This window comes from Morone saxatilis, unplaced genomic scaffold (assembly GCF_004916995.1).
Source record: "Morone saxatilis isolate NCDOM2014 unplaced genomic scaffold, NCSU_SB_2.0 Contig22, whole genome shotgun sequence".
In the NCBI taxonomy this organism is placed as follows: domain Eukaryota; kingdom Metazoa; phylum Chordata; class Actinopteri; family Moronidae; genus Morone; species Morone saxatilis.
In genome coordinates, this window is record NW_023339785.1 from 13,728,187 (window position 1) to 13,751,984 (window position 23,798).

A 23,798-nucleotide genomic window follows, 5' to 3' on the forward strand; every position below is an offset into this window, starting at 1 on the left:
ACATTTATTTACATTGCACTGTAGATTTAAAGTTAAGGAGCGTTTCACTGTTAACACATTCTAATTAAAAGTTATCAACTGGTGTTTAATTGATTAGATGCTTAGTTCAAATACCCTAAGTTTGTTCTGATGCACTCACCGTGTCTTGGTTTAACTACCCATTTATGTTGTATTTTTAGGTGGAATAATTTCACTATATTGTTTTGGACAGCTGCAGAATAAAGGTTTATTAGTATGACTCAGTAATTTTAGCTCCTACGTGCCCTTGTTTTAGAGGGGGTAGTTGTAAGTGCGAGAGTACAATAAAGGGTGTAACAGCAGAGTGGAGAGTGGTAGGGACCCCAAGAGAGTAATATTGGCAGTGAGTGGAAGAACTGTAGCTCCCTTATTACCCAGAGCCCAGGCTGACTGGAGAATGCTACACATGAAGAAGTTACACAAAGGATGGTTACTATTTAGAGTAACTGAGACTGCACTAATCAGCACACAACCTGTATTATTGTGTCTGTAATGGGCTAATCAAACAATCTGCAGTGAAATAGTGTTAATCACATACCGTCTACCTGTAAACCAAAGAGTTTGTATTAAGGAGGATGAGGATCACAACTGAGGCGGATGTGGAGTGACTGCAGTAGAAGAGCAGTAACACCACCTAGTGGCAGCTTAAAGTCACTGCACAAAGAGACCAAAACCTGAAAGGATCGAGCCACTGTAAGCAGCAGTCTGCAGTCAGTGTCATATTTAATAAGAACCACCACTTTATATCCAACAGGGGAGATTCAGCACAACCATAAGATCTTCAGTTTTTTTTTAAAGAAAAAATATATACAAAATGCAAAGTTTAAAAAGTTCATATCAAGCCTTTTATTTGGTATACAGATATTCATAGATTTATACAGTATATATAGATATATGTATATATGTAACACATGTGCCACTGCAAAATCACAGACAAACTTATTTTACTAAGAAAACGAAAGGAAAAAGAAAAATATATAATGTGCTTAATTTCAAAGTAGTGCCGTGAAGCGCTTGTAATAAATGATGACCAGAACCGGAATGATGAGGTAACTGCCAGGCAGGAAAACAGTCACTATAAGGGTTGAATAATAATAACAATAATATTAACAACAATAATAATAATAATAATCTACTGAAATAAATGGATCAAATAGGCAACCAAAAAAATATAGTGGCAACATGGACCCTTAGTGTCAAACTAGAGAAAAGGATTTAAGTCTATAACATACATACACACATAGTATGCATACAGACAGACAGTGCATAAACGTACAAACAGGAAGTAAAGTCAGTCACTCATGAGAGCAAAAACTCTCCGATGTTGTTAACTCTTGTCTGATACACAACAGAAACTCAGGCATGCTCCAGGACATCTAAAAAATCTCTCTCTCACACTCTCACACTCTCACACACAACACACCACACACACACACAGTAGACCACAGCCCCTCAGCATTACAGGGCTGGACCAAACAATGCTTGCACAGTTGTGGTGCATCCACATGTACACACACACACAGACACACACAGACACACACACACACAACACACACACACACACACACACACCCCCCATTACAGAATAGTGGTCAGGCAAAGATGTGAAGACCTGCATTCATGTGAATAGGAAACACTAATAGAAGGGAAATGACCCAAGGTAAAATAACTGGGGAAGAGGGAATCAGATAAAAATCATATCCAATGTTAATGAGAAGGGATAAAGATTGAAAGGATAACAGACAAGCAGGAAGCGCTGCACAAAAAGACAAGGAAGTGGTGTGTGTGTGTGTGTGTTGTCTGTGTGTCTGGTGTGTGTGTGGTGTGTGTGTGTGTTGTGTGTGTGTGGTGTGGTGTGGTGTGTGTGTGTTTGTGAGCACGTACATGTGTATCATTGTATCAGGAGCAGGTAGTGCTGAACGTGTTTGACAGACAATTAGGAGCGTCTGGCTCCCTCATGTGGTCACTCGGAGTCTCTCTGGACCTCTGAAGCGTCGGCCCGACAAATGGGACACGTCCTGTTGGCCTGAGGACAGAGAGCGGAAACAAAAATGATCCAGTTAGCTTTTTAAAAAGGCAGCTCATATCTTTAATCACACAAAATGTCCGATTCTAAAACTGCCCATTTGGACAGGAACTGAACTCACCCATCAAAGAGTGCTGCTATTGATTTAAGATGATGACTTTCCTTTATTCGTTTTGTATTGATTTGTAATCCTATAACCCAATTTACACTGAGGCTTTGAGCAATACCTCGTGCCTTTAAATCATAAGACTGTGTTATGATTAACACAAGAACTTGGTGTTCAACTGACCTTTTTTTTTTTTTTTTAGCAGAAAGAAAATTTCAGAAAGGAAATTCATATTGGAGGTATGTGTACAGCTTCTTCTCATCTTCCTGTCCTGGTTTTTTTTAGACACAAGTCTAAATGATCTAACAGATCTCTGGAAGAGTGACATTCTCACTACACATCTATATTTAAGAAGTGTCTGTGTCACTTAATTAACACATACTTGAACTGAGAGTGTGTCTTTAAACAAAAAATATGTTTTTCCTCCTGGTAAGTTACTGATTAAATCTCTAAACGCAGCATTGCCAGGTCACTTACCAAAAACCTTACACCGGTCATCTGTGCACCTATTATGTGACACTTTTGCTTCAGAGATTTAAATCTATAACCAAACAACGTGTAATAGATCTTTGTTGGGGTTGTATATGTGTTTTACGTGGACACATTGTGAGTGAGTGGGCTCCATGGGGTCGGTACTTACCCTCAGCCACTTGTCGACACACTTCCCGTGGAACTCGTGGCTGCAGGGCAGGACTCGCAGCAGTTGGCGGGACTCAAAATCACTCATACACACCACACACCTGCAACACAACAGGTACTAGCATGTAAAGAACGGCAACACAAAAAAAACAAACACTTTTTAGACCCTTTACTCTGTAATCACTGAAACAGTCTTCTTGTACCAACAAGGAATACGTCTCCTCTTACTACGATTCATGCACCATCTGTAGGAAAAGTTGCTTTTAGGAATATTCTTTGAAGTTGTTTAAGCTTTGTGTAGCTTAATTATTATATAATTTCACAAAATATGTAACTAATAAATATTAGCCTCTGTTAGAAAAACAGCAAATGTACCAAAATCCATGTGCTGGTCTTGAGGGGCTAACACAAAACTCAAGAGAATAATTCACCGTACGTGCAGTGATGACCTGGTGGTTGCAAAAGGGCAGCACTCACAGTGTTTGTTCAGACTGATGGTTATTTGGATTGAACCGATAGGAAGGAAGCTGTTCAATGTCTCCCTTGGTCAGTCCTCGGAGTTTGGCCTCTCCCAGACGCTCAGCGAGGTTCAGGAGGGCCTGTGGGGGAAAAAAACATCAAAACAAAAAAAAACATTAGCCACAACAGAAGAATCAGAGTCTGCATCCAGCAAACGTACAGACAGAAGAGTAAAAACAAAATCAGATAAACACGAACCTCATAATTCTCCACTTCTCCGTCGTCTACATCCAGCTCGAGACTGATCGCAGGACCTGTTGGCTGGACTGGCAGCATTGAACTGCAGAGGGAGAGATATAATGGAGACATTTACAAGTTCAGTTTGATCAGAGAAGATAATTATATAATAAGCTGTGTAGCTGTAGGTTTTTTTTTTCTCTCAACACTTAACAAAAATAAGTTGTGATAGCTTAGCATTAAGTTGAATAGTTAATGGCCAATCTTATTTTAAATATTAGGACAAATTACGGTGGCCGCGAAACGTTATCTAGAGCCAGTGTATGGTTTATCCATTCTGGGCTACCGTAGAAACATGGCAGACTCCATGGACGACCCACAGTGTCTGTAGGTATAAAAAGCTCATTCTAAGGTAACAAAAACCAATATACATTCAGCTGATTATACACTAATGACAACTGATCCTGCTGATCCTACGAAATGTTACACACTGGACCTTTAACTTGTAACAAATCTTTTGTTAAAAAATGACTCATTTGTCTTTGTTTTCCTGACTGATTTAACTCATGTCTAAATTAGTAAGACCTCTCAAAAGGTCCTTATCTTGGAGAAGACTTTTAATATCTTTGTAAAGTTTCAACAAATAAAATCTGACACTTTATTCTCAGTTTATAAATAACAAAAAAATAATCGGTTCTAATGGCCTTCTTTTGCCTTCTCCAGGTCTAACTAATCAAACTAGATTTCAAAAAAGAAAAGAAAAAAGGACTGGTGGATTTGTTTGAGACATTTCCTTTTCTGTTCTGTTCTATCTAAAGTAATAGACGTCACCCAATATGATCACTGACACCCTTCAACTGGTTGCATATTTCAAAAATAAATCACGTCATTTACTGTATTTTGTACAGTTTGGCCAATAAAAATACCATCTTAGTAATTTAATGTAACTGCTGTACTTACAGGAAGTAAGGCAGGAGGCTGGGGTGGTAAGGCGAAGGTGGCAGTGGCTGTTGTGAGCGGTACCGTCGCCCAGGGAGACGCCGAGGAATAAAGTTTGGATAGGACTAGAGGGCAATTGGGAACACAGATATGACAAGTTAAAAAAAAAAAAACACAAAATAATTAATGTTTTATTAAATTATTCTTATTTCTCACCACTCCGAAGAATTCCTGTGGCAAGGGGTCATGGGAGAGGAAGTGAAGCTGTGTGGAGTGTGGGGTGAGGGCAGGGTGGGTGGCAGGAGGATAGTGGAGCCCAGCACCCAAAGAGAGGTGCTCTCCAAGCAGCTCTACGTCATTCTCTATCCTCTGTAAAGGCTGAGGGTGGAGAGGAAATATGCAGAAAATGTAAAAAAAAAAAAAAAAAAAAAAAAGGACAAACAAAGTTCGGATAGGACTAGAGGGAAAAACACTCATTGTTGCCAGCTCAGATTATTTTATGTGATCACAGCAACAAGAGCAATTGAAAAGAATTCAGACACATAGAACATATAGGTGATAAGGATATATTATAGAACATATAGACATTATTATAATACAGATATTTCTTATTTAACTGTAATAGCACAAGCAGTTTTCCTCAGTGGTGTTTACTCATTTTACTGTAACTTTGATGTTTGCAGCATAGGTGAACATCTTAAAAACACCTTATTTCAGAGCATGTCCTGATTTATTGTTACTTTACATTGTAAAACACCTTTGCTGCTGTTTTTCATACAGCAGGTGGAACATATGAAACTCCTCTGAAAGATGCTGACTGTCACACTGGTTCCTGGAGCAAACGCTTTCTTTTAGGTAGTTTTTAGAGATGCCCATAAAGTTAGAGATCATCAACAAAAATCTTGTCCTTTCAGACCTTCAATGCCGCAACGTCAACAAAAGCTGCACCGGCTACCGAACAATTCCTACTCACCGATCGGGCCTGCTGTGTCGGATAGGGTCCAAACTGTCCAGGCTGAGGCAGGTGAGGTGGGTGGTGGGAAAGATGTGTTGGGGGATGGGGGAGGTGAGGAGGGGGAAGCAGGAAGGTCGGATCACTGGACAGCAGTGATGGGAATGGGTAGGGCATGGGTAGGTGCTGCACAGAACAAGTCTGAAGGACCTAGCAGAGAGACAATAAGAAAACGATTATGAAAATCTGCAAACGTGGAAACATTCTGACCAAACTACACAGCTAAATGTCTGATAGAAAGACACACACACTCACAGGAGGAGGGACACTGCAGACGGGATAGTGCTGTCCACTGAAGACTACTGAGCATGCTGGGATCTGCTGAGGGGCGGAGCGAGGCGGCAGGCCTGGTGGCGCTCCCGGAGGAGACACAGGATACGAGACAGGAGCTGAACCCTAAATATAGAGATGAAAAGGGACAAGGTCCTCAACTTTACGCACACAGAATGGAGTTACAAGACTTAAGCCACATTGTCTAGATAGTAAATAAAAAATATCATAACCTCAAGTCGACCAGGGTTTCCCAAATAAAGGCATGTCCAAAATTAAAATGTTCATGATTAACAGACTGCTTCGTGATTTAATGACGCCCACAAGAGGATGTCTTGCAGTTACAGTAGTATTTTTAAGAAAAGAGCAAACCTTTTCCATGTTGTAGTTGGCAATAATTTGTGGATACGAAATCTGATATGAACCTTGTTGAAATATTAGTTGAACTGAATTTCATTTATTGAAGTCAAACAACTCAACTCACTCTTTCATTTGCAAAGAACTTGCAGATGAAAATTAAACCTGGGACCGACTTTATCTACTGATTCTCATCAAAGTCAATAAGAAGTGTAATGTTTTGCACTCTGTGTCTAGCGATGATGATAAAAACTGTAACACCATCAATTAGCGATAGTCATAAACTATTTGTTAAATATCGTATATGATGAAATAAAAAATAATCGGTCTTGTATTCGGCTTTCTGAAGAAAAAAAAAAAACACAATTTCTTAAGGGTTATAAATAAAAATCCTCTCAGACAATAAAAAAACCACACTTATTTTCCTGAAGCATCTCCCCCTGTAAAAAACAAGACAGACATGCTAATAGACAGACCCACATACACCAGCTGAATCTTTCACATACATGGTGACGATTAGTTTTCTTTGATAACTTACAGGAAATGTCGTCGCTGCTCTGAAGATCAAACCAACCACAGTAAGACATTAAAGTAAAATTATAGTAGTCATACTCTGTGTAGTTGACATCTTCAACCGCAAATAACTGAATGGTTTAATATGACATTGTATTGTTTTTAGATGTGCATTCTTTTCATGCCGCACAAGAATGAGACGCACACATAAAACACAAGAATAAGACTACCTTTAAAAAAAACACATCAGTCATAAACAGTAAGTCATGTTTTCTAATTTCAGAGGTCAAGTGGAATCATTTTAGTCCTTTTTCAACTGTATAAATATGTGGTTTTATGAAGTCACCTGTTCATGGAGGTCCAGCACCATACTGCTCTGTTGCTGGGATGGATGGGGGTGTGGATGTGGGTGCGGGTGCTGTGGATGGGCCGCAGGGTGCAGCAGCCTGGGAGACAGATTCGGTGACTGGTGGAGGGGCCTCGGGGAGGGGTTTGGGGGATGGTGACCTGGGCGCTCTTCAGGCCCGGGCCCCAGCCCTCGGGGAGGTTGCTGGCTGTAGGGTGGGTAGCCCAGAGGTGGAGCCGGGTGACGGTAGTTCTCATCCTGGTGGCCTGGCGACGGGCCGTGGTGGGAGTGCATGTGGTGGTGGTGATGATGGTGGGCGTTGGGGTGGTGATGGTGGTGGTGGTGGTTGTTGTTGTTGTTGTTGTGGTTGTGGTTGTTGTGGTTGTTGTGGTTGTGGTTGTTGTGGTTGTTGTGGGCGTGGTGGTGGTGGCGAGTCAGACGGTCTCTCCGGCCACGCTGGCGTCTCATTGGAGGGCTGAGGTGGAAGAAAGAGGGGAAAACTAAAGAAGAGGCAAAAGGAGCCATTTGCATCATTAGAATTCCAATACTAGGGCTGTCACCTACTGCAAGTGACTTAAAAGAATACTCCACCAATTTTGTGTTGGACGGCCGATGGACAGTTCAAGACAAAACTGATCAAAATCAATCCAGCAGAACAAAAGATATCATCTTTTTTATTTCACACATTCCTTGTTGAAACGCCTATATTACCCACAATGCAACTGTTTGTTGTTAGAGATTTGGGTGTGTTATGTAACTAGCAGCTAATGTAGTCTCGAGCCATTAGCCTCAAGCAGAAATGAAGAGCGGGCTACAGAGGTCTGGTAACCGCACGTCTTTCTAACTCCACACCTCCTCTGACGCTGACTGCTCACTTAAGGCCATCGGATTTCATACAGGTCACTCTGGAAGCCCAAAAGGGTTTAAACAGCTTTTTTCACACATAGTAAACAGTAGTGGTCCCCAAGACCTGTTAACAGACTGATTTGTAAAAATCGGTGGAGTTTCCCTTTAAGTTTCACTATGAAAACCTGACTGAAGTTTGAACACATAATAATGACAGAAAGATGGACAATAGAAGATAATGCATTTTACCCATAAATTAAAGCCATGGATGCTTTCACTGCAAACCAATGTATCAGAACAGGCAGATCAGCACTAAAGTCATTGATATTTTTTATATTTAACTTAAACTCAAATATTGAAATTTATCAGCAGCTCTCTAATGAAGGCAGCCTCAACGCACACAGGCAGACGCAGTCATGCATCACTAAACATCACTACAATTACTGATGCTTTGATATATTCAAGCATTTTGTTTTTGAGTTTGCTCATCTGGTTTAAGACCATGAATCAAAACATATTCATTGTAGGGATTTAACTAATGATTATTCTCATTAGCAATTAATCTGATGATTATTTGTAGATTAATCAGTTATTATTTGTACAATAAAATTAAAAACAAATATGAAAAAATCTTTAAATGTCCTGTTTAGCAACTCTTCACAATTTGAGAGTCTAGAACTAGAGAGTATTTAGCATTTTTGCTTAAAAAGTGATTATTAAAATAGTCGCAGAGTATTATTCTTAACCACAAACATACTAATAATTGCAGCTTTATTTCAATGCTTTGACTAGTGCCTGATTGGCATCAGTCAGCCAAAAAACATCCTGGCTGATTAATTCTTATGGTTTGTTTCATACAGTTGATAACTGAACACTTGTGTTTTTTGAAGGATGATCAGACAGAATAAACAAATTCAAATAAACTAGGGATGACATTTGTCATTCTGTTTGACATTTCAACAATTACCAGGTTAATGATAAGAAGATTCTATGTATTTGTGACATATACTTACCTGCGTCGGTTGCGAAGAGGTGTATGGCATCTCTCTGGCATGTAGTGGGGGTGTGGTCTGCGACTGGGAGGCAGCTCCCAGGGGCGAATGGGAGAGGAAGGAGTAGAGGGAGGGGCGGAGCTTAGATCCAACATGGACTGTTGGGAAAGACGCTGCCTTTTCGGGCTCGGGCTGTCTTCCATCTGCACACAGAGGTAAAGGAGGAGGGGGAACCAGGGGGATGGTTGGTTAGGGAAAAACAAAAAAAAGGGGACAGACAAAAGGGCAGAATGAATAAGAAACCAAAGACATACAAATCCTATTCAAACCAGGAGCAAAGCAGAGGCAACAGGCAGTGGTCATGTTTCATACTTACTTTGTCCCGATCCTCGCTGCACACATTATCTGGATGGAAATGTAGCCCTCCTCCTGTAGGCCAAAGAGGAAAAAAAAAACATAATCAGATAAGATAGGGCTGAGAAAAACGTCAACATCACAAGACACATGGACATACGCTCGCTAAGCCAACAGAAACACAACAACACTAACAACACACAGGCAGCTGGGTGCCTTTGATTTTAAGACCCCGCTGGATGCCAAAAAAAGCGTATCTTGATGAAGCCTGGCTGATTTGCTTTGAGCAGACTTAAAACTATCAAATCCAACAGTGATAAAAAAAAAGTGCACCCAACATCTTGCTTCACAAAGAGAGTTACACTCCTCCGTCCTCAGCAAGGCTCTGTCTTCCAAACAGGCTTTTGAATTTCCTGCTTTAAACAAGCAGACAAGAGAAGAGGCCATCTCTGGAAGTTGTCATACCGGACTCGTCCTCTCAGACAAATCATTCCTCTCATCTACCATGAAAACCCCGTACAGACTCAGAGAGACACAGACATCCACGACACACCAGAGGGCCTTGTTGGCTGTGTACACATAACCTTGTTTAAATGCGGATAATGACTTTTGTCTGCAGTAATCAGCTCATCATCACATTTCTCCAAGTTACGATTGTGTATGATCAAAATGTGAAATTATTAAATCGATTAATTGATTGAGAGAAAACTAATCTGTAATGGTTAAAGTCATTCATCAAGCAGAAATGCCAACCACTACCTCAATTATGCTTCTCAAATATGAAGATATATAATATAGAATCAGCAATAATACCATAGACTGGAGTGACACTGTCCCTGTGGAAAGCCTGGCTTTAAGTCGGTGTGATGGCAAGCCTCTGAGCAAGGCAGTGAACCATTATTAGCTCTGCAACAACAGCTCAGTCTCCATTTTTTTTAATCTCCTTTTGATGAACAAGCGATAAAAATCTCTCTCCAAAGATCAATAGACCATCACAAAAAAAGGACTCTTTAATGACATGAATGAGATCAGTAGATTCAAAAACAATGGGAGAAAAGTCACATCACTGAATAAAGCGGCAATACCATAAACATAATCTTAAAGAACACAATGCTCTCCCAGCTGTTTATCTGACAGTCCACATGTGCAATCTGGATGCAGCATGTGCACGCAAACATTTCAGCAGCTTAAGAAGGATGTCCTTGAACTCAGCTGACAAGAGTTTCCTCTAAGCAGTCCCCCAAAAACCTTTAATCACCAAAAAGAAGAGGGGAGTAGAGCTTCCCCCCCCCCGACTCCCGTCCCCTCATCTCTTTTTCCCTCTATGCCTCCCTCATCCAAACAGCCCCTTCTGTCTCCTCAGAAACAACAGATCTGAAAGCAACCCCCCACCCCTTTCTTGTCTTTGCGACGCCACTCCAGAGCCATGTGAAGTCTGCCGATAGTGACAGCTCAAAGACGCCCTGCTAGTGGCTGTGGAGAACAGAGGGATGGTCGGTTGACTGACTAGCCAACAGTAGGGGCAAACACACTGGCTTATATCTTTATCGTCTACCATCCCTTTTTTCTTTAGACCTCGTGTTCTAAAGGGGAACTAGGTCTGTTAACGCCGATTCACCCTGGAGGCCAAAGGAGAGGGTATGGTGAGACAGACTGGACGGCTTTCTGTTGGCGATCAGACACAACCTTGTTTCCTCGGAGCATGGCTGCTGGGGAAGACTGACACCATTTCTTTCACAACACACAATCAAGTCAGGCCGGCAGGATAGTCAACTTAAGAGTATCAGCTGTCATCAAGCAGCAATTTGCTCTGTTCTTTAGCTGACATACAAAGACTCGAAGCATTATTTAGAAGAAACACGCCAAAAATAGATAGTTATTTTACCCACAGAATCTTTGGAAATCTCATGTGACAACAGTATTAACGAAGATCTGCAGAAACTGAAGTTTGCAATGCGGGCAAGTTGTGGGATGCAACAATCAATATTAAAGCTACACTGGGTGATAACATGCTTGACACTGGGGGAGTGAAAGGGGAGGAGAAACGGAGAAGGAAAAAGGGAAAAACAACAAGACCGAGGGAGACATTTTTAACAGCCCCCAAATCCAACCCCAACACATTCTGCATAATGTGATGCCAAGAGGTGTAATACGGTGACATGTACAAAAACAAGCACAGACAAACAAGAAATCTGACTACCCCTTAAAATACACTCTTATTTTGCTTACACACAGAACATGCTATACACACACACACACACACGCAGTTGTCTAGGAAGAGGCATGTGCATCTGTTAAGAAGGAGGCAGATCACACAGCTGGGAGATACACTGTAAGTTATTCACACAAACCCCTCTGTACTCTCTCAATTTGGGAAGCATGTGTTTTTGTGTGTGTGTGTGTGCCCTCTGTGGGTTATTTTGGGTGTTTGGCAAAGAGTGCTGCTATTACGACAGAGGAGGCCCATTAAAAGCCTGCTTTCATTCATTCACTGCACTTTTTTTTGCCTTTAAGGGCAGCCAATCTGGTATTACAGAAGGTATTACAGTCACTTTCCAATGGTCAGCAATGGAAACCGGCTGAACACTGAATAGACTGGTGTCAATGTGGACAAACGGTAAAGGGACGCCAGGGTGCAGTCTCACTTTGAATTTCCTGGCAATTTAATTTGTTTATTCCTCTTTTTTCATTGTCGTCTTAGTGAGTTTGGGTTGGGTTGGGTTAGGAACCACTGCTGTTGTAGGCACAGAAAGCCAATTGAATACCTGTTCAATGCAAATACATTTTGAATTGACAAAGTGAAGAAACTAACACAACTCTTGGTAATTCCTCTATTTCAGACAGTACTTTGAAACCACTAGATGAGAAATGTGTTTGACTATAGAGCTGTGCACAGGCTAGAATATAAGTTGAATAGCATTAAGAGACTTATGGATGAAAGGGCTGATTGTGAACTACAAGGAAGCCTACATCACAGCAGTGAGCAATCTGAAAGATACAGATAAAATCACTATCAGAAAGAGATAATTTCAAACCATTTTGAGGCTTGTTTCAACGTTTCCAAACTGCTCTTTTAATCAGACTTTTCTCAGACACTTGCAAAGACTGACAATGATTATGTAGGATGTCCAAACCACCAGGCAAATGCATCTGTTCATGATCTGATGACCAATGAAAGCAAACTCTGCTCTTGCCCATTACAGTTTGAATGTGTCCACTGACCAACCAGCAGATAGATTTTATTTATTCAGCACAGGGCTCAAAATTAGCACCAGCCAAATGGTTAGTGAATATTCAGATTTTGCCAGCCACTCAATGGTTTAACATTGGCTGGTGAGTGAAGCAAATCTAACAGACATTTGCATATTTTACAATCATTTGGCTAGCAAACAAAAAAATAGTTAATTTTGCATTTAAAGTTTAGTTAAACTAATTAGTGAGTTATCAGATTACCTATAGCCATACTTTCCTTATGTCCCGACTAAAGCCGCAGGAGTAACATAATACATATGACCTGCAGGCCCTCAGCACCAACATGCCTGGATTATCCACTGGGAATTTCTGCAGTCCTGGATTCCTACTGAGCATAAAGCCAGGCAATGACATACAAGACAAAGTTCAAGAACCTGGGTGCCTGCCCAATTTACCTGAGTAAATGCTATTCAAACCTCTAAAGCAGAACCTGCACTACAACACCTGACATGACATAAAGCTGGCCTTTCCAGCAACAGCTGGCAGTGGAAGCACCAAAGCCTTTTAGTTAAATGTCTCAAAGGCTGTTAAGCTGCAAGTGGTCTGCCTACTTCCCTCAGGGTTTGTATCCTGTGTGAGTGTGTGATGATGCCATCTTTTTTTGTGGCTGCCAGGCCCTGTTTACTGGAAGGCCTACTTACCGGCCCGGGCGGTCTGCTTCTGGTGAGGCTCCGTGCCGCAGGAGCTTGGCCGCTGCGGCCCCTGCCCGCGACAGGGTAGCCTCCACCTGGGGGTGTGGCTTGACTGCTGGCCTCTCCCGGCCGTAGCCCTACGGGACTCTCCGTGGTGCGGCGCCCAGCCGGGGTTGCTCTGCTGCGGGTAGCTCACTCCTCCTCCTCCGCTGGCGTTCATCATGCTCCCGTTACCCACCGCGTTACCACTGCCATTGCTCCCAATGTTGCCGTTCATGCCGAAATGATAGAAGCCAGACCGAGACCGCGACCGAGTCCTCGGGGGGTCCATGACTGTGAAAGAGGAGGAGGAGGAGGAGGAGGGAGGAGAAGGGGGGCGGTGGTGGTGGATGGACGTGATGAAGGTAGGCTGGAGAGATGGACGTACAGAAACGGGCAGGAGCCTCCCTCTTCAGACCGCTTCTCTCTACCCACCGAGTTACCTCTGAAGACGAGCGGCTACTGCGAGTGTTTTCTGAGGCATTTAAAGCCGCTGTCTCAATACACCGAGCGGGGATACCTGGAGGCAGCGGGTTCAGCCCTCATATGTCGCACAAGCACCATCTGCATCACATCCACTCCTCGGTATCTGTGCGGAGACCCTTTATTTATTCTATCACTTATGAACGCACATGAGTATTTTTTTTATTTTTTTTTAAAGAAGAGGATATTGCAGCTTATTATTATGAATTATGAAATTATGAAAATACTATTTTTATCATGGCTTTAGTTGTCAGTGGGGTTTTCGTCGGGGCCAGAACAACAGCTGAGAGAGTCTCAGGTTCTCTATTGTCTTTTCACAGTGGAAGAAGAGTCAGCTTTTCTCCCCACGGAGAAATAAAGTATTTTTAAAAAGGCAACAGTCGCACGTAATTGGATCCTACACCAGTAATCCCACTGCCGACGCTTATATTAACGAGCAACTGCAACAAAAGTTAACATCCTTCGCTCTCTGCAAACCCCAAAAACAGCTCAAGTTAAATTCTTAAACCTCTTCAACACAAGCAAGATGGCTAGCTGTCGAGCGCTAGCAAACTAAAAGGAAACCAGCTGCCCCGGTAGCGGGCTGTGAAACAAAGTTATTAGCATAGGTTCGTGAATAAATTGCAACTAAACTGCGACGGGTGAGCCTTTGTGTAAGTAGTAAAGTTACACCCCTTCGCGTTGGCTAACTATACCTGCTCGTTCATTAGCATAATTCCGATTTTGCAGCTAGCCCGAGGCTAACAGGAAGCGGAGTCTAGAGGGAAAAACAAGTCCAGTGCCGACATTACGAGCTAGCTAACGTCGCACCGTGTCGAGGTGAGGCTCGTCGTTAAACAGTGTTAATATCGGATTACCTCGGACTGCGTGAGGAAACAGACAGCTACCTTATCCGTCAAGTGAGGCGGACAGTATTTGTCCAATTTAAATCCCCTCTCGCATTCGCTATCGAGTGTTTTCTCTGGTCAGCGGGGAGTGTAGTGGAGATCAATCAATGGGAGTTTCACATCGCTCTCCAGTCACTCCCAATCGATCGCAGATCAACACGTAGCTCATCACAGGCCAAACCCGCAGTTTGTTTCGAGATAAATCACATGGACCTAAAAGCGAAGATACATTAACATCCGTGCAACACCCGTTAAAATGTTTTTTGTTTTATTATCAGCCGTTTATGTCGATTTTAAGGAGCAGCTTGTTATCGGAGTCGACTGCTTTAGTCTGGCAAACCCCGGGCAGCTGCTCAGTTCATTAATAATTCAGCAGCTTCATACCAGAAATACTATAAGACAACGCTTTGAAAGCCGCTGGCTTCATACGGCTTACCAGGTAGATGAGCTCTACATACACTGATGGTGAAAGCATTCCTCGATATGTTATATAAACCTAAACACACACACCTATATGTTTTCAGGTATCAGTCGTCACATAACAATCCTCCACCCGGAACACAAATCATACAAGAGGTTACAAGAAAATCCATGTTTATTGTCGTTTTTACAATATAAATATTAGTCTTTACAAAGGTCCATCAAAGCTCTGTGCCTCTGACCTGATTTCATGTACTGTAATGACAGAAAATAATATGTTACAGTAAAACTAGCATTAATATTTAGGGAGATAATAAACCACCCTCTGCAACATGGTACATGAGCCAAAAAGCAGACATAGAGTGTAAAAACATATTCCAAAATACTGTATTACTGTATACTGTAATACTGAATGTCGAAAACTTGGCACAGCCAGAATAACAGTAGTAGATGCACTTGAGGAACAAAGTACATTCACAGCAGTCACACTGAAGACGAGCGTCCGTCAACTGTAAACTCTAGTTTTTTGTATTATAATACATAAATTAATCTATCAAAGACATACAAAAAATATGTTTTGTTATTAGTTACATTTATTACACCTTAAAAATAAAAAACAACCACACTTCATCTTCTTCGGTGGCGTACTCTTTGTTTCGGGGAAAGAAGGTTTTCATTACTGATGTTTACGTCACCATAGGGATATAAATCCCCATGTTTTATCCCTCCTCTCTTCTTCCACCTCTCTGCCTCTCCACTTCTTCTGCCACCTTCCTCATTCCTCCTCCTCTTCTTCTGTGGAGTGGATGCAGACTGCCTGTGACCGTGGAGTGGAGACCTGAAGGGTTCTGCTGAGCAAACTTCATCATCAAAGCTCCCCCGGGATCTCCCCAGTAGTCCTCCTTCTCGTCTTGCTTGAGCCTCTCTTCTCAGCCTCTTCACCTCCCTCCTCTCTCTGCGCCTCTCTGGCCACGTCTTCCTCCTGCCAGCCCGGCTACATGTCTCCTGGGTTGGCCTGCTCCGCCCTTGGACTGGCTGATTCTCCTCGCCGCTCTTAGCTGCTGGTTCAGAATGCTGCTGGTCTGAGAGAGGAAGGGATCCAGCACTCACAAGCTCTGAAAACACAGCAGAGAAAAATAAAATTCCCCTTGATAAACGGTGTATAGTTTAAGAGGCTGCTGTTTGCAGCAATACAAATCCACATCCAAGAATCATCAACCAACTCCGCAGTTCTTCTCAGTTCTATGGAGCGCTTAGTCATTCAGATAATTTGTTGGTTTAACGGCCCGCAATTTAACTACTGTGATTCACTCTCACTACTCTCATCAACCCTGTTTTCAGACAGCTTGCTTCAAAACTCTGATAAAACCAAATACGCTACCTGCACAGAGAAAAAAAACGTCAGGCAGAAAAAGGTAGCGACCAGAACTAAATGCACCATTTAGCAGCTAAAGATAAATAAAAACAGATGAAACAGACCTGAAATTGGTTGCCAGTTTATTAGGTACACCTAGCTAAAACTAATGCAGTAACATGTCCAGTAATAAATCCTACCTTCATGAAGATTATGTACATTTTTTGTTGAAACTGTTTAAAAGAGGTGTTGATTCAACTGTATGGTCGTTTTGGAGGCTGCAGTTTGAGGTGCTGATCTGTATTGAGTGATCTAACTGCTGCCCATTTCGACTGACTTTATCCAAGCAGGTCTAAATCACAATAATAACCCATTCAAGATATGGTTTCCAGGTACATAGGAGGCCTCAAGCTACACTTCTCAACTGGATAGTTCATCACACATTGGCAAGATCTCCAAAAAGGAAGTCCAACTGGCTGCACCTCCTCCCCCCATCTTAGGGTTTCATGGATGACATCACAGTAACAACAGAGACTCATGTACAAGCCAGATGGGTTTTAGCATCCATGGACAATTTTCTAACATGGGCCAGGATGAGCTTTAAGGCCAGGAAGTCCAGGTGTATGGTGGTTAGGAGAGTCTGTTCCATCTACTGAGTACAGCCCGATTAAATGTCTTGGCAAGTAGGAATCAGAATCGAGGACCTGATACAGCCAATGTCATAAACACCCTGAAGCAAACCGATTAGTGGCTGAAAGTTATCTACAAAACTCGTGTCACGATTTGATACAATTCACGATACTCGGCTATGATATGATTTTCTCACAATTTTTTTTTATGAAATTAGATTGAATGACTAAAAAAAGATTCCTTTATTTCTCAGACAAAAATCTACTGAATATATTTTCTCTTGTATTTTCTTTATCAAATTAAAGACTTTTTTATTTCTCAGGTAGAGTATAAACTGTTCAAAACTATGCATTTCATTTTCTTTGTAAATGTTAAACTGAACGTGAACTACGGAACATTTTTAGATATTTGTATCGCGATTTGACAATCTTGCAATCTATTGTTACATTCGTACAGTCTTTGAGTAATGCTGCTGCGGGTCTTCACAGTGTACAGTTTTCTCATGACAAGTGAGTATTGACAGGGAAATCAACAGGCACTTATGGAGATGGTTGGGTGTTCCCATAAGCTTTTGTTTTGTGGGTCTCAGCATTAGATCAGGCCAGCTGCAGATTACATTATCACCACTGGTAATTTAAGGAAGCTAAGGTGTAAGCTCTAACATTAAGAGACTCGTAAGATCAATGCATGCGCCAAGCTGGAGTTACGACGTGATCAGGCCGCAAATGGCTGATGCAGCTATTAACCATCATCTGCATTCAGTGCTCTCAAAGGTAAGGCTTTGGCTCTGTGCATTTTAAACAGAAAGTTAATGCAATGCATTAGGAAGAAGGGAGGTACTTCAAGAAGGAATCAAGGAGACATGGGAGCTGCCCAAGAGGAAGCGAACATCCAGCATTCTTAATGCGATTGATATCTTCCCTCACCAACATGTGAGCACACATGGGGGCTGATGGAGGACCCCAGCTGTAAACTGAAGGGGACTCTAGCACACATACTGACAGGGTGCAAAACAGCTCTAACCTAAGTCCTGTATTGGTGGCTCCATGACAAAGTCTGACACGTCGGAGTAGGAGAGGCGAATAAAGCAGCCAGTTAATTGTCTCCTTTGTTCAGAAGAGAACCATGGCAGGCACATCCCACAGGCCTAAACCCTCCATGCTGCAAATGGCAAGGTCTTGGGAGAATGTGCTCCATAGATTGTGTTGTGGTTCCCCAGAAGACGAGAAGATAATCCTGCTGGAATTAACATGGGAGGAGGGTTGTCAAGAGGCACATTAAAGCATAGCCTCAAAATATGAACCTCTAGTGCAGAACTGCAGAGACGAAGGACGGCAGGCAAGGCCGTTCTCCATTGAGGTCGGTTGTAGAGGTTTTTCTACAGCGTCTGTTTGGCAATTGCTGCCGGCTCTGGGTGACCACAGAAAGGGGAAAGGGGATGTAACTTGGCAAATGGGGCAGGAAGCAGACAGTGCCTCTTGCTGAATATGGAGTTGGTGAGAGGGGAGAAGCTGGAAGTCAGGGGCAGATGGGCAGTGACTTGGCTTCTACTGCTTATCCACCAAATGGAGGGTGTCATGGTTGAGGCTCTAAACACCCTATGAAAGTTGTGTTCATCTAAGGCCATCCTCCTCTGAATAAAAGGCTAAACATTCCCCCATTAATAGGTAACCGAAGAGACCTCCAAATGGTGTATGCTGCAATCAATACAACTGTAAAAGGGGACCCTGGGAGGACTAGATGTGTTTTTAATTAGATTCAATTAAAATAAAAAGCAAAATGACAAATTTCATGCACATTTATGTATCACTGTATGTACAATAATACTGCATGTACTATATGTTTAGTCACCTTTGCCTCTTTTCTGCATCCTGGTATGACGTTGGAAGATGTCCTCCATGGTGTCATAGTGGCAAACGTATGGCAGTGAAGGAAAAGTCCCACTGATCATCCTCCTCTTGGTGCACTCCTGATACCGACAGAGGGAGACACACAGATGTACGGAGACAGAGAATGAGAGAAAATGTAAAGGATGGATGTAGAAGAATGGTGCTAATACAAAAAAAACAAAGTGACTAAGGGAGAGAGAAAAGAGAGAGTATATGAGAGAGGTACGTTGTACAGAGGTATACAGAGAGGAAGAGAGAGGCAGAGAGAGACACGAGACAGTGTAGAGAAAGAGACAGAAAAAGAGAGGGATGGCAGATTTAAGGCAGGCAGGGATCGAGCCAAGAAGGAGAGGAGAGGTGGTAAAAAAAAAAAAAAAGAGGATTCCTTTTTATTGGCCACTTACAAAGCCATAATGTCCCCTCTCAGAGCAGTTGTAACAATGAGCAGGGCATTTCTTATGTTTTAGGGTTTGGACTGTCCGTGGCCTGAGTGGAACCTCTAACTGGATCTGAAAAAAAGGAACAAAGAACATTTTTAAACATGGAAAACATTCAATTTCACCAGCCTATCAAAAAACATATGAAGATGGTCCTCTGCCCCCTCCTTTTCGTTTGGATGGTTTCCATTTTCTAGTTTTGAGAAATTTGAGTTGTAAAAGTGTTAAAAGAAGTCGGGATAAGCAAAGTGCAATACACTCAAAACTTCAACTCACTGTCAAGTGGTATTGTCTCCATGTATCTGGGCAGGCCTGAGGAAAACCCAGGAAACAAAAGAGGAAATTATTCTTTTGAGCACTATAGAACAAAGCATTGTGTAACTTGCACTGAAGATGAAAAACTGTTTGCTGAGATCAAACAGCACTTCATAAATGGGGCCCACACACACCTGAGGCTACAGAACATGTCAACACCCAACTGACAAATGCTTTTAAAGTTTCCTCCAACACGGCAACACACTCACAGGGGCCAGACCTCAGGGCAAATGGACAAAACTCACATCAGAGAGATGCCCTGCCATACCACAGCGCTGGCAGTGTTGGTTCCACAGCGGGGGCCTTTCGCAAGGCTTGAAGCCATGTGAACGCAGGCCACAGCTAGGGCAGGGGCGGCCCGGACAGTCCCTCTGGATGTGGCCCTGGATCCCACAAAGGACACAGGTGGGACACTTCTGCTGACACAGAGACAAAAAACGATTTTTACAAGAGTGGTAAGGTGGGTGTTATGATGTTTGCAGTCAGTCCCTACAGGTAATTGTGGGATTACATCAACACTTTTGTCTCCGGTGTCACTTATGGTAGTCTGTAAGGGACATTACCATTAAAAACTGGGTAAGCTAGTCAGTTAAAGCACAAATCAACAGAAACATTAATGTTTTGTCATCTATTCTTCAACTTGACAGCATAATTACACACAACAGAACAGCAAAATATTCCATGTTTAAGCAGATGAGGCCGTAATTGGATAGTTAAAGTATAAAACAGCAGGAAACATCGGGAAGATTGGGATATCAGTTGGACTCAAACAACAGATGTTGTTAAGCATCTTAGATCAATGGGAAACCCCCAGAAGTGGTTTTAATAAAACATAAATCTCATCAGCTGGATAGTTAATTTCAACCTGAATCAGGGTTAATAGCTGTATCAAACTCCTGCAATGACTATTCCTTCTACAAGGCCGTGATATTTGCTTTATATATTTCTATATATAAAAAGGACAGGAGAGTGTGTTCCTTTACCTTGTGGTAGTAGCAGCTTTTGGCAAGGTGTCCCGTCCTGTTGCAGATGTTACAGATGAGAGAAGGACCAGGCACAAAATAGCGAATGGGGAAAGGCTGATACCGTCCGTACTAGATAATATCAGAGAGCAAAGACATGACAGACATCATTTAAAAGGCATTTTATTAGACCACAGACAATTTTCTTACCTTCTTTTGCCACAAATCCATACTGGGAATTCTACTACACAGAGCTTATCTTTACTGTTTTTTAAAGTATTTCTTATACATACATAGATTTGAACAATAAAACAACAAATACAATTGAACAATTTGTTTTTGAATTTGGATTATATAAAAAAATCTCTATTAAAAGATCCCTAACACCAACACAACAAATAGTATTACATGGCTAAACAAAATAACAGTAGATTTCCTTGAATAAATGAGCTCTACTGTAGTATTCCTGAAAATCAATAAAAGTTATTTAAAAAAAGTTACCTTGTCTTTGTCTGATACAGCCCAGGTATCCTTAACTGATTTCACATTATGATCTATAATGGAGAGAATGACAAAGGAGAACATTAAGTTTTGTACAAATAAATGTATACCACAATATAAGCTATAATTTTGTGGTTCTCAGGCGAGCACAATCTTAAAAAAAGGTTTTACAAACAAAGAATGGATCAAGAGTTCTTTCCAAGCCGAGCAAATTTAGTCTTTTCCAGGTATTATGTCTTATAAAAGCTGTAAGTCTCTCAGGGCTTAGAAAACGGATGAAAAACACTTGACCTTCTCACAATAACTATCACTGAGGTGAGATGTAAGGAAATACTCTAAACCTCTCTGCTCCGGTGGAGCTGCTGGCTGGCGAGATAAGATGGAGTGGTTGTGCAGGGCAGCTCCCTGGTGTGAATGTGAGTATCATCATTAATGTGGAAAACAGCATTTTCAGAAAAGGGAGTGCTTGCTGAGCAAAAATACATCAACAGAAATGTGTTTCTATCTGAACACATCTTTATTTTTATGTATACAATATCCCATGTTGAGACACTGACACAATAAATAGCTGGTATTTCTGCTGCGCTGTCTATGAAATATTAGTTAGAGAGAAAAAAAAGATAGATCATTTAATAAAAGCTTTACTTCAACTTAAAATCCCTAAATAGCAACAGCAGTCTGTTTTTTAATATCGTTGTTTTACAGCAGAAATCACATATGTGCTCTCACCATTTCAACTAAAATCACAATAATTAAAATCCTTCCTTTAACTGAGATCACCTGATTTTACCTGAAGAAAGGACTCACTCTTAACCACTGCCATTGTTACACGGTTTATATTGTCAAATAAAAGCAGGTGGAGATATATCTTGAATTTCTGGGCCCGGTTTTGTTGATTTTTGCTGATTTGTACCAACAAGCAAATTGGTTGACACAGTGGTCACACAACACACACACTCCTGATTCAGAGTCACACAGTTGGAGCCCATGTACTGTAACTGACTACAGGTTACAGAGAGGCTGTTGAATTTGATTGTTTCATGTTTTATATAGTTATTTTCTTATTACAAGGCAAAAGTAGACCCTTCAACACTTGTCGATGGACACACTTGGACATATTCCTTGTACTTCACTCCTAGTTTGACTTGTTTTTCCTTCGGGTAACCATTTCAGAATCCCACATTGCAAAATGATCTACTATAAAAACCAGTTCAACACAAAGTTAACCCAGTGTGAGATCAAGAATCGTCTAACCTCCGTCTCCAGACTCATCCTCAGAGCTGTCCCTGTAGCTCAGGTTAAGCTGGATGCTGGAGTCTCCCACCTGCTCCTCTCCTCCCAGGATCATCCACCCCTCAATGGGCTGCTCACTGTCCTCCTCCTGCTGTGAGTCCAGACTGGAGGTAGGCCCCGGGCTGCTGTCCCGCAGTGCCCGTCCAGAGGAGCTGTTGAATGCCAGGAGGAGCGGAGGAGAGCTTCCCCCGCTGAGCCGCGCAGCTCCACCACAGCTGCTGTGAGGTTTGTGGTGACTCAACTCGAGCCCTCCTTCACCCTCTGAACTACTGGACCACTCAATGAAGAAGAGGTTGTCCTTGCCTCTTTTCTCACCGTCGTCATCCTCATGTTCCTTCGTGTAGTCCATAGTACAAGCAGCCGAAGAGCACCGCCCAACGACGGCTCAATGACACTGCTATCAAACAGCGGCGGTAATGGCTAATGGCTCATTTGGGTTACCACTATTTTTCCTTGGTTAGGGAATTTCGTCCTTATAAATGTAGCTTATTGTGAAGTTGTTGTGTAAACATGCAAAGTGTGTACTGACACGTGGGTTTACCATCAGGCTAAGTGGCGCTATGCTAACGTTAGCTCCGTGGTAGCCAAGGCATTAAAGTTAACACAGTTAAATTAACGAACACAAACCCCGTTAAATAAAGTCCATACTGGTACTTCACGCTTACCGCCTTAAGTTCACAACATCTCGCTTGCGACTCCACACAGTACCCGACCCTCTGTTTGCTTCCATACAGCTGAGAGGGTCGTTTCTCTCATTCTTGTTTACATTTGAAGCACTGCACCCGGCGTTAAACAGAAAAAGACTTTACCGGCGTTTCCGGGTGTTAAAATGTTGGACAACAAGAACTGCCCCCAGCGTTTAAAAAAAAAACAAAGTTTGGCTAAAAGTTTAACCCCCTCAGCTCTGGGTGGTTCGGTATTGTACATTTGTATCATAATTTGTAATATAAAGTTAGTAGTCAAAAAGTAATGAATATTATATAACAGGGATGTTATAAATTACGTTTATTTGGTGATGTTCCCATAGCAACGACTTCCGATTTAACTCTGAAATGTATCCTAGCGGAACAGGAAACAACATTAAGTACTTAATTAAAGTAAATACCTCAAATGTGTGAGCCTATCTCAAGAATACAAGTGTAACTCTCTGTTAATAGAAACATACTTGTGTAATGCCCCTTGAGAGTGTTTTTATAAACTGAAGTGTAGCCCTGTTTAATCACACTGACTCACCATTGACCCAAATGGTGGAATCTAGGTTACTACTTCTCATTTCTTCATGTAGTGAATCTGAATCAGCCCATTTCACTAAGAAGATTTATGCTTTTAATGCGAAATAAGCATTGTGGTTTTTCAGTATGTTAATGAGGATTTCAGGGGCTTTAACCCGAGGGCGTCACATAAATATATAAAAACTATATATAAACTTAAACCAGCCTAAATACACTTACATTTGAACATAGGCCAACAAAACTTAAATGGATTTAGTAGGTTATTACCCCACCAGATTTACATTCCTGGTTACTTTTGATTTCATACTGGGCTTTATACTACCTATCTTTTGTCACATTTCACTGTGTGTATTGATAA

The 23,798-nt window shown here is 41.8% G+C and overlaps 3 protein-coding genes across 3 annotated transcripts in view; 1 reads left to right on the forward strand and 2 right to left on the reverse strand.

Moving 5' to 3' along the window:
* Nucleotides 1-1,465: 1,465 nt before the first annotated feature.
* Nucleotides 1,466-14,519, reverse strand: LOC118333808 (E3 ubiquitin-protein ligase RNF38-like). Its single transcript, XM_035669595.1, has 12 exons — nt 13,008-14,519; nt 9,137-9,189; nt 8,782-8,963; nt 6,923-7,397; nt 5,692-5,832; nt 5,398-5,586; nt 4,641-4,802; nt 4,446-4,549; nt 3,507-3,588; nt 3,267-3,388; nt 2,791-2,890; nt 1,466-2,044 (listed from the first exon to the last, which is right to left on the reverse strand). Exons 1-12 carry the CDS (start codon nt 13,327-13,329, stop codon nt 1,982-1,984), a joined length of 1,995 nt encoding a protein of 664 aa, XP_035525488.1. The 5' UTR covers nt 13,330-14,519; the 3' UTR covers nt 1,466-1,981.
* A 493-nt stretch (nt 14,520-15,012) lies between these two features.
* On the reverse strand, nt 15,013-23,021 carry LOC118333621 (zinc finger CCHC domain-containing protein 7-like). The gene is made up of 8 exons (XM_035669349.1): nt 22,170-23,021; nt 20,916-20,968; nt 20,436-20,546; nt 19,698-19,868; nt 19,414-19,449; nt 19,105-19,209; nt 18,663-18,780; nt 15,013-15,942 (listed from the first exon to the last, which is right to left on the reverse strand). Exons 1-8 carry the CDS (start codon nt 22,555-22,557, stop codon nt 15,455-15,457), a joined length of 1,470 nt encoding a protein of 489 aa, XP_035525242.1. The 5' UTR covers nt 22,558-23,021; the 3' UTR covers nt 15,013-15,454.
* LOC118333982 (paired box protein Pax-5-like) overlaps nt 22,597-23,798 on the forward strand; it is a 4,254-nt gene continuing 3,052 nt past the window's right edge. The window contains exon 1 of the mRNA XM_035669804.1: nt 22,597-22,621. Coding sequence (XP_035525697.1) covers nt 22,597-22,621 — 25 coding nt within the window. The remainder of the gene's footprint in view (nt 22,622-23,798) is intronic.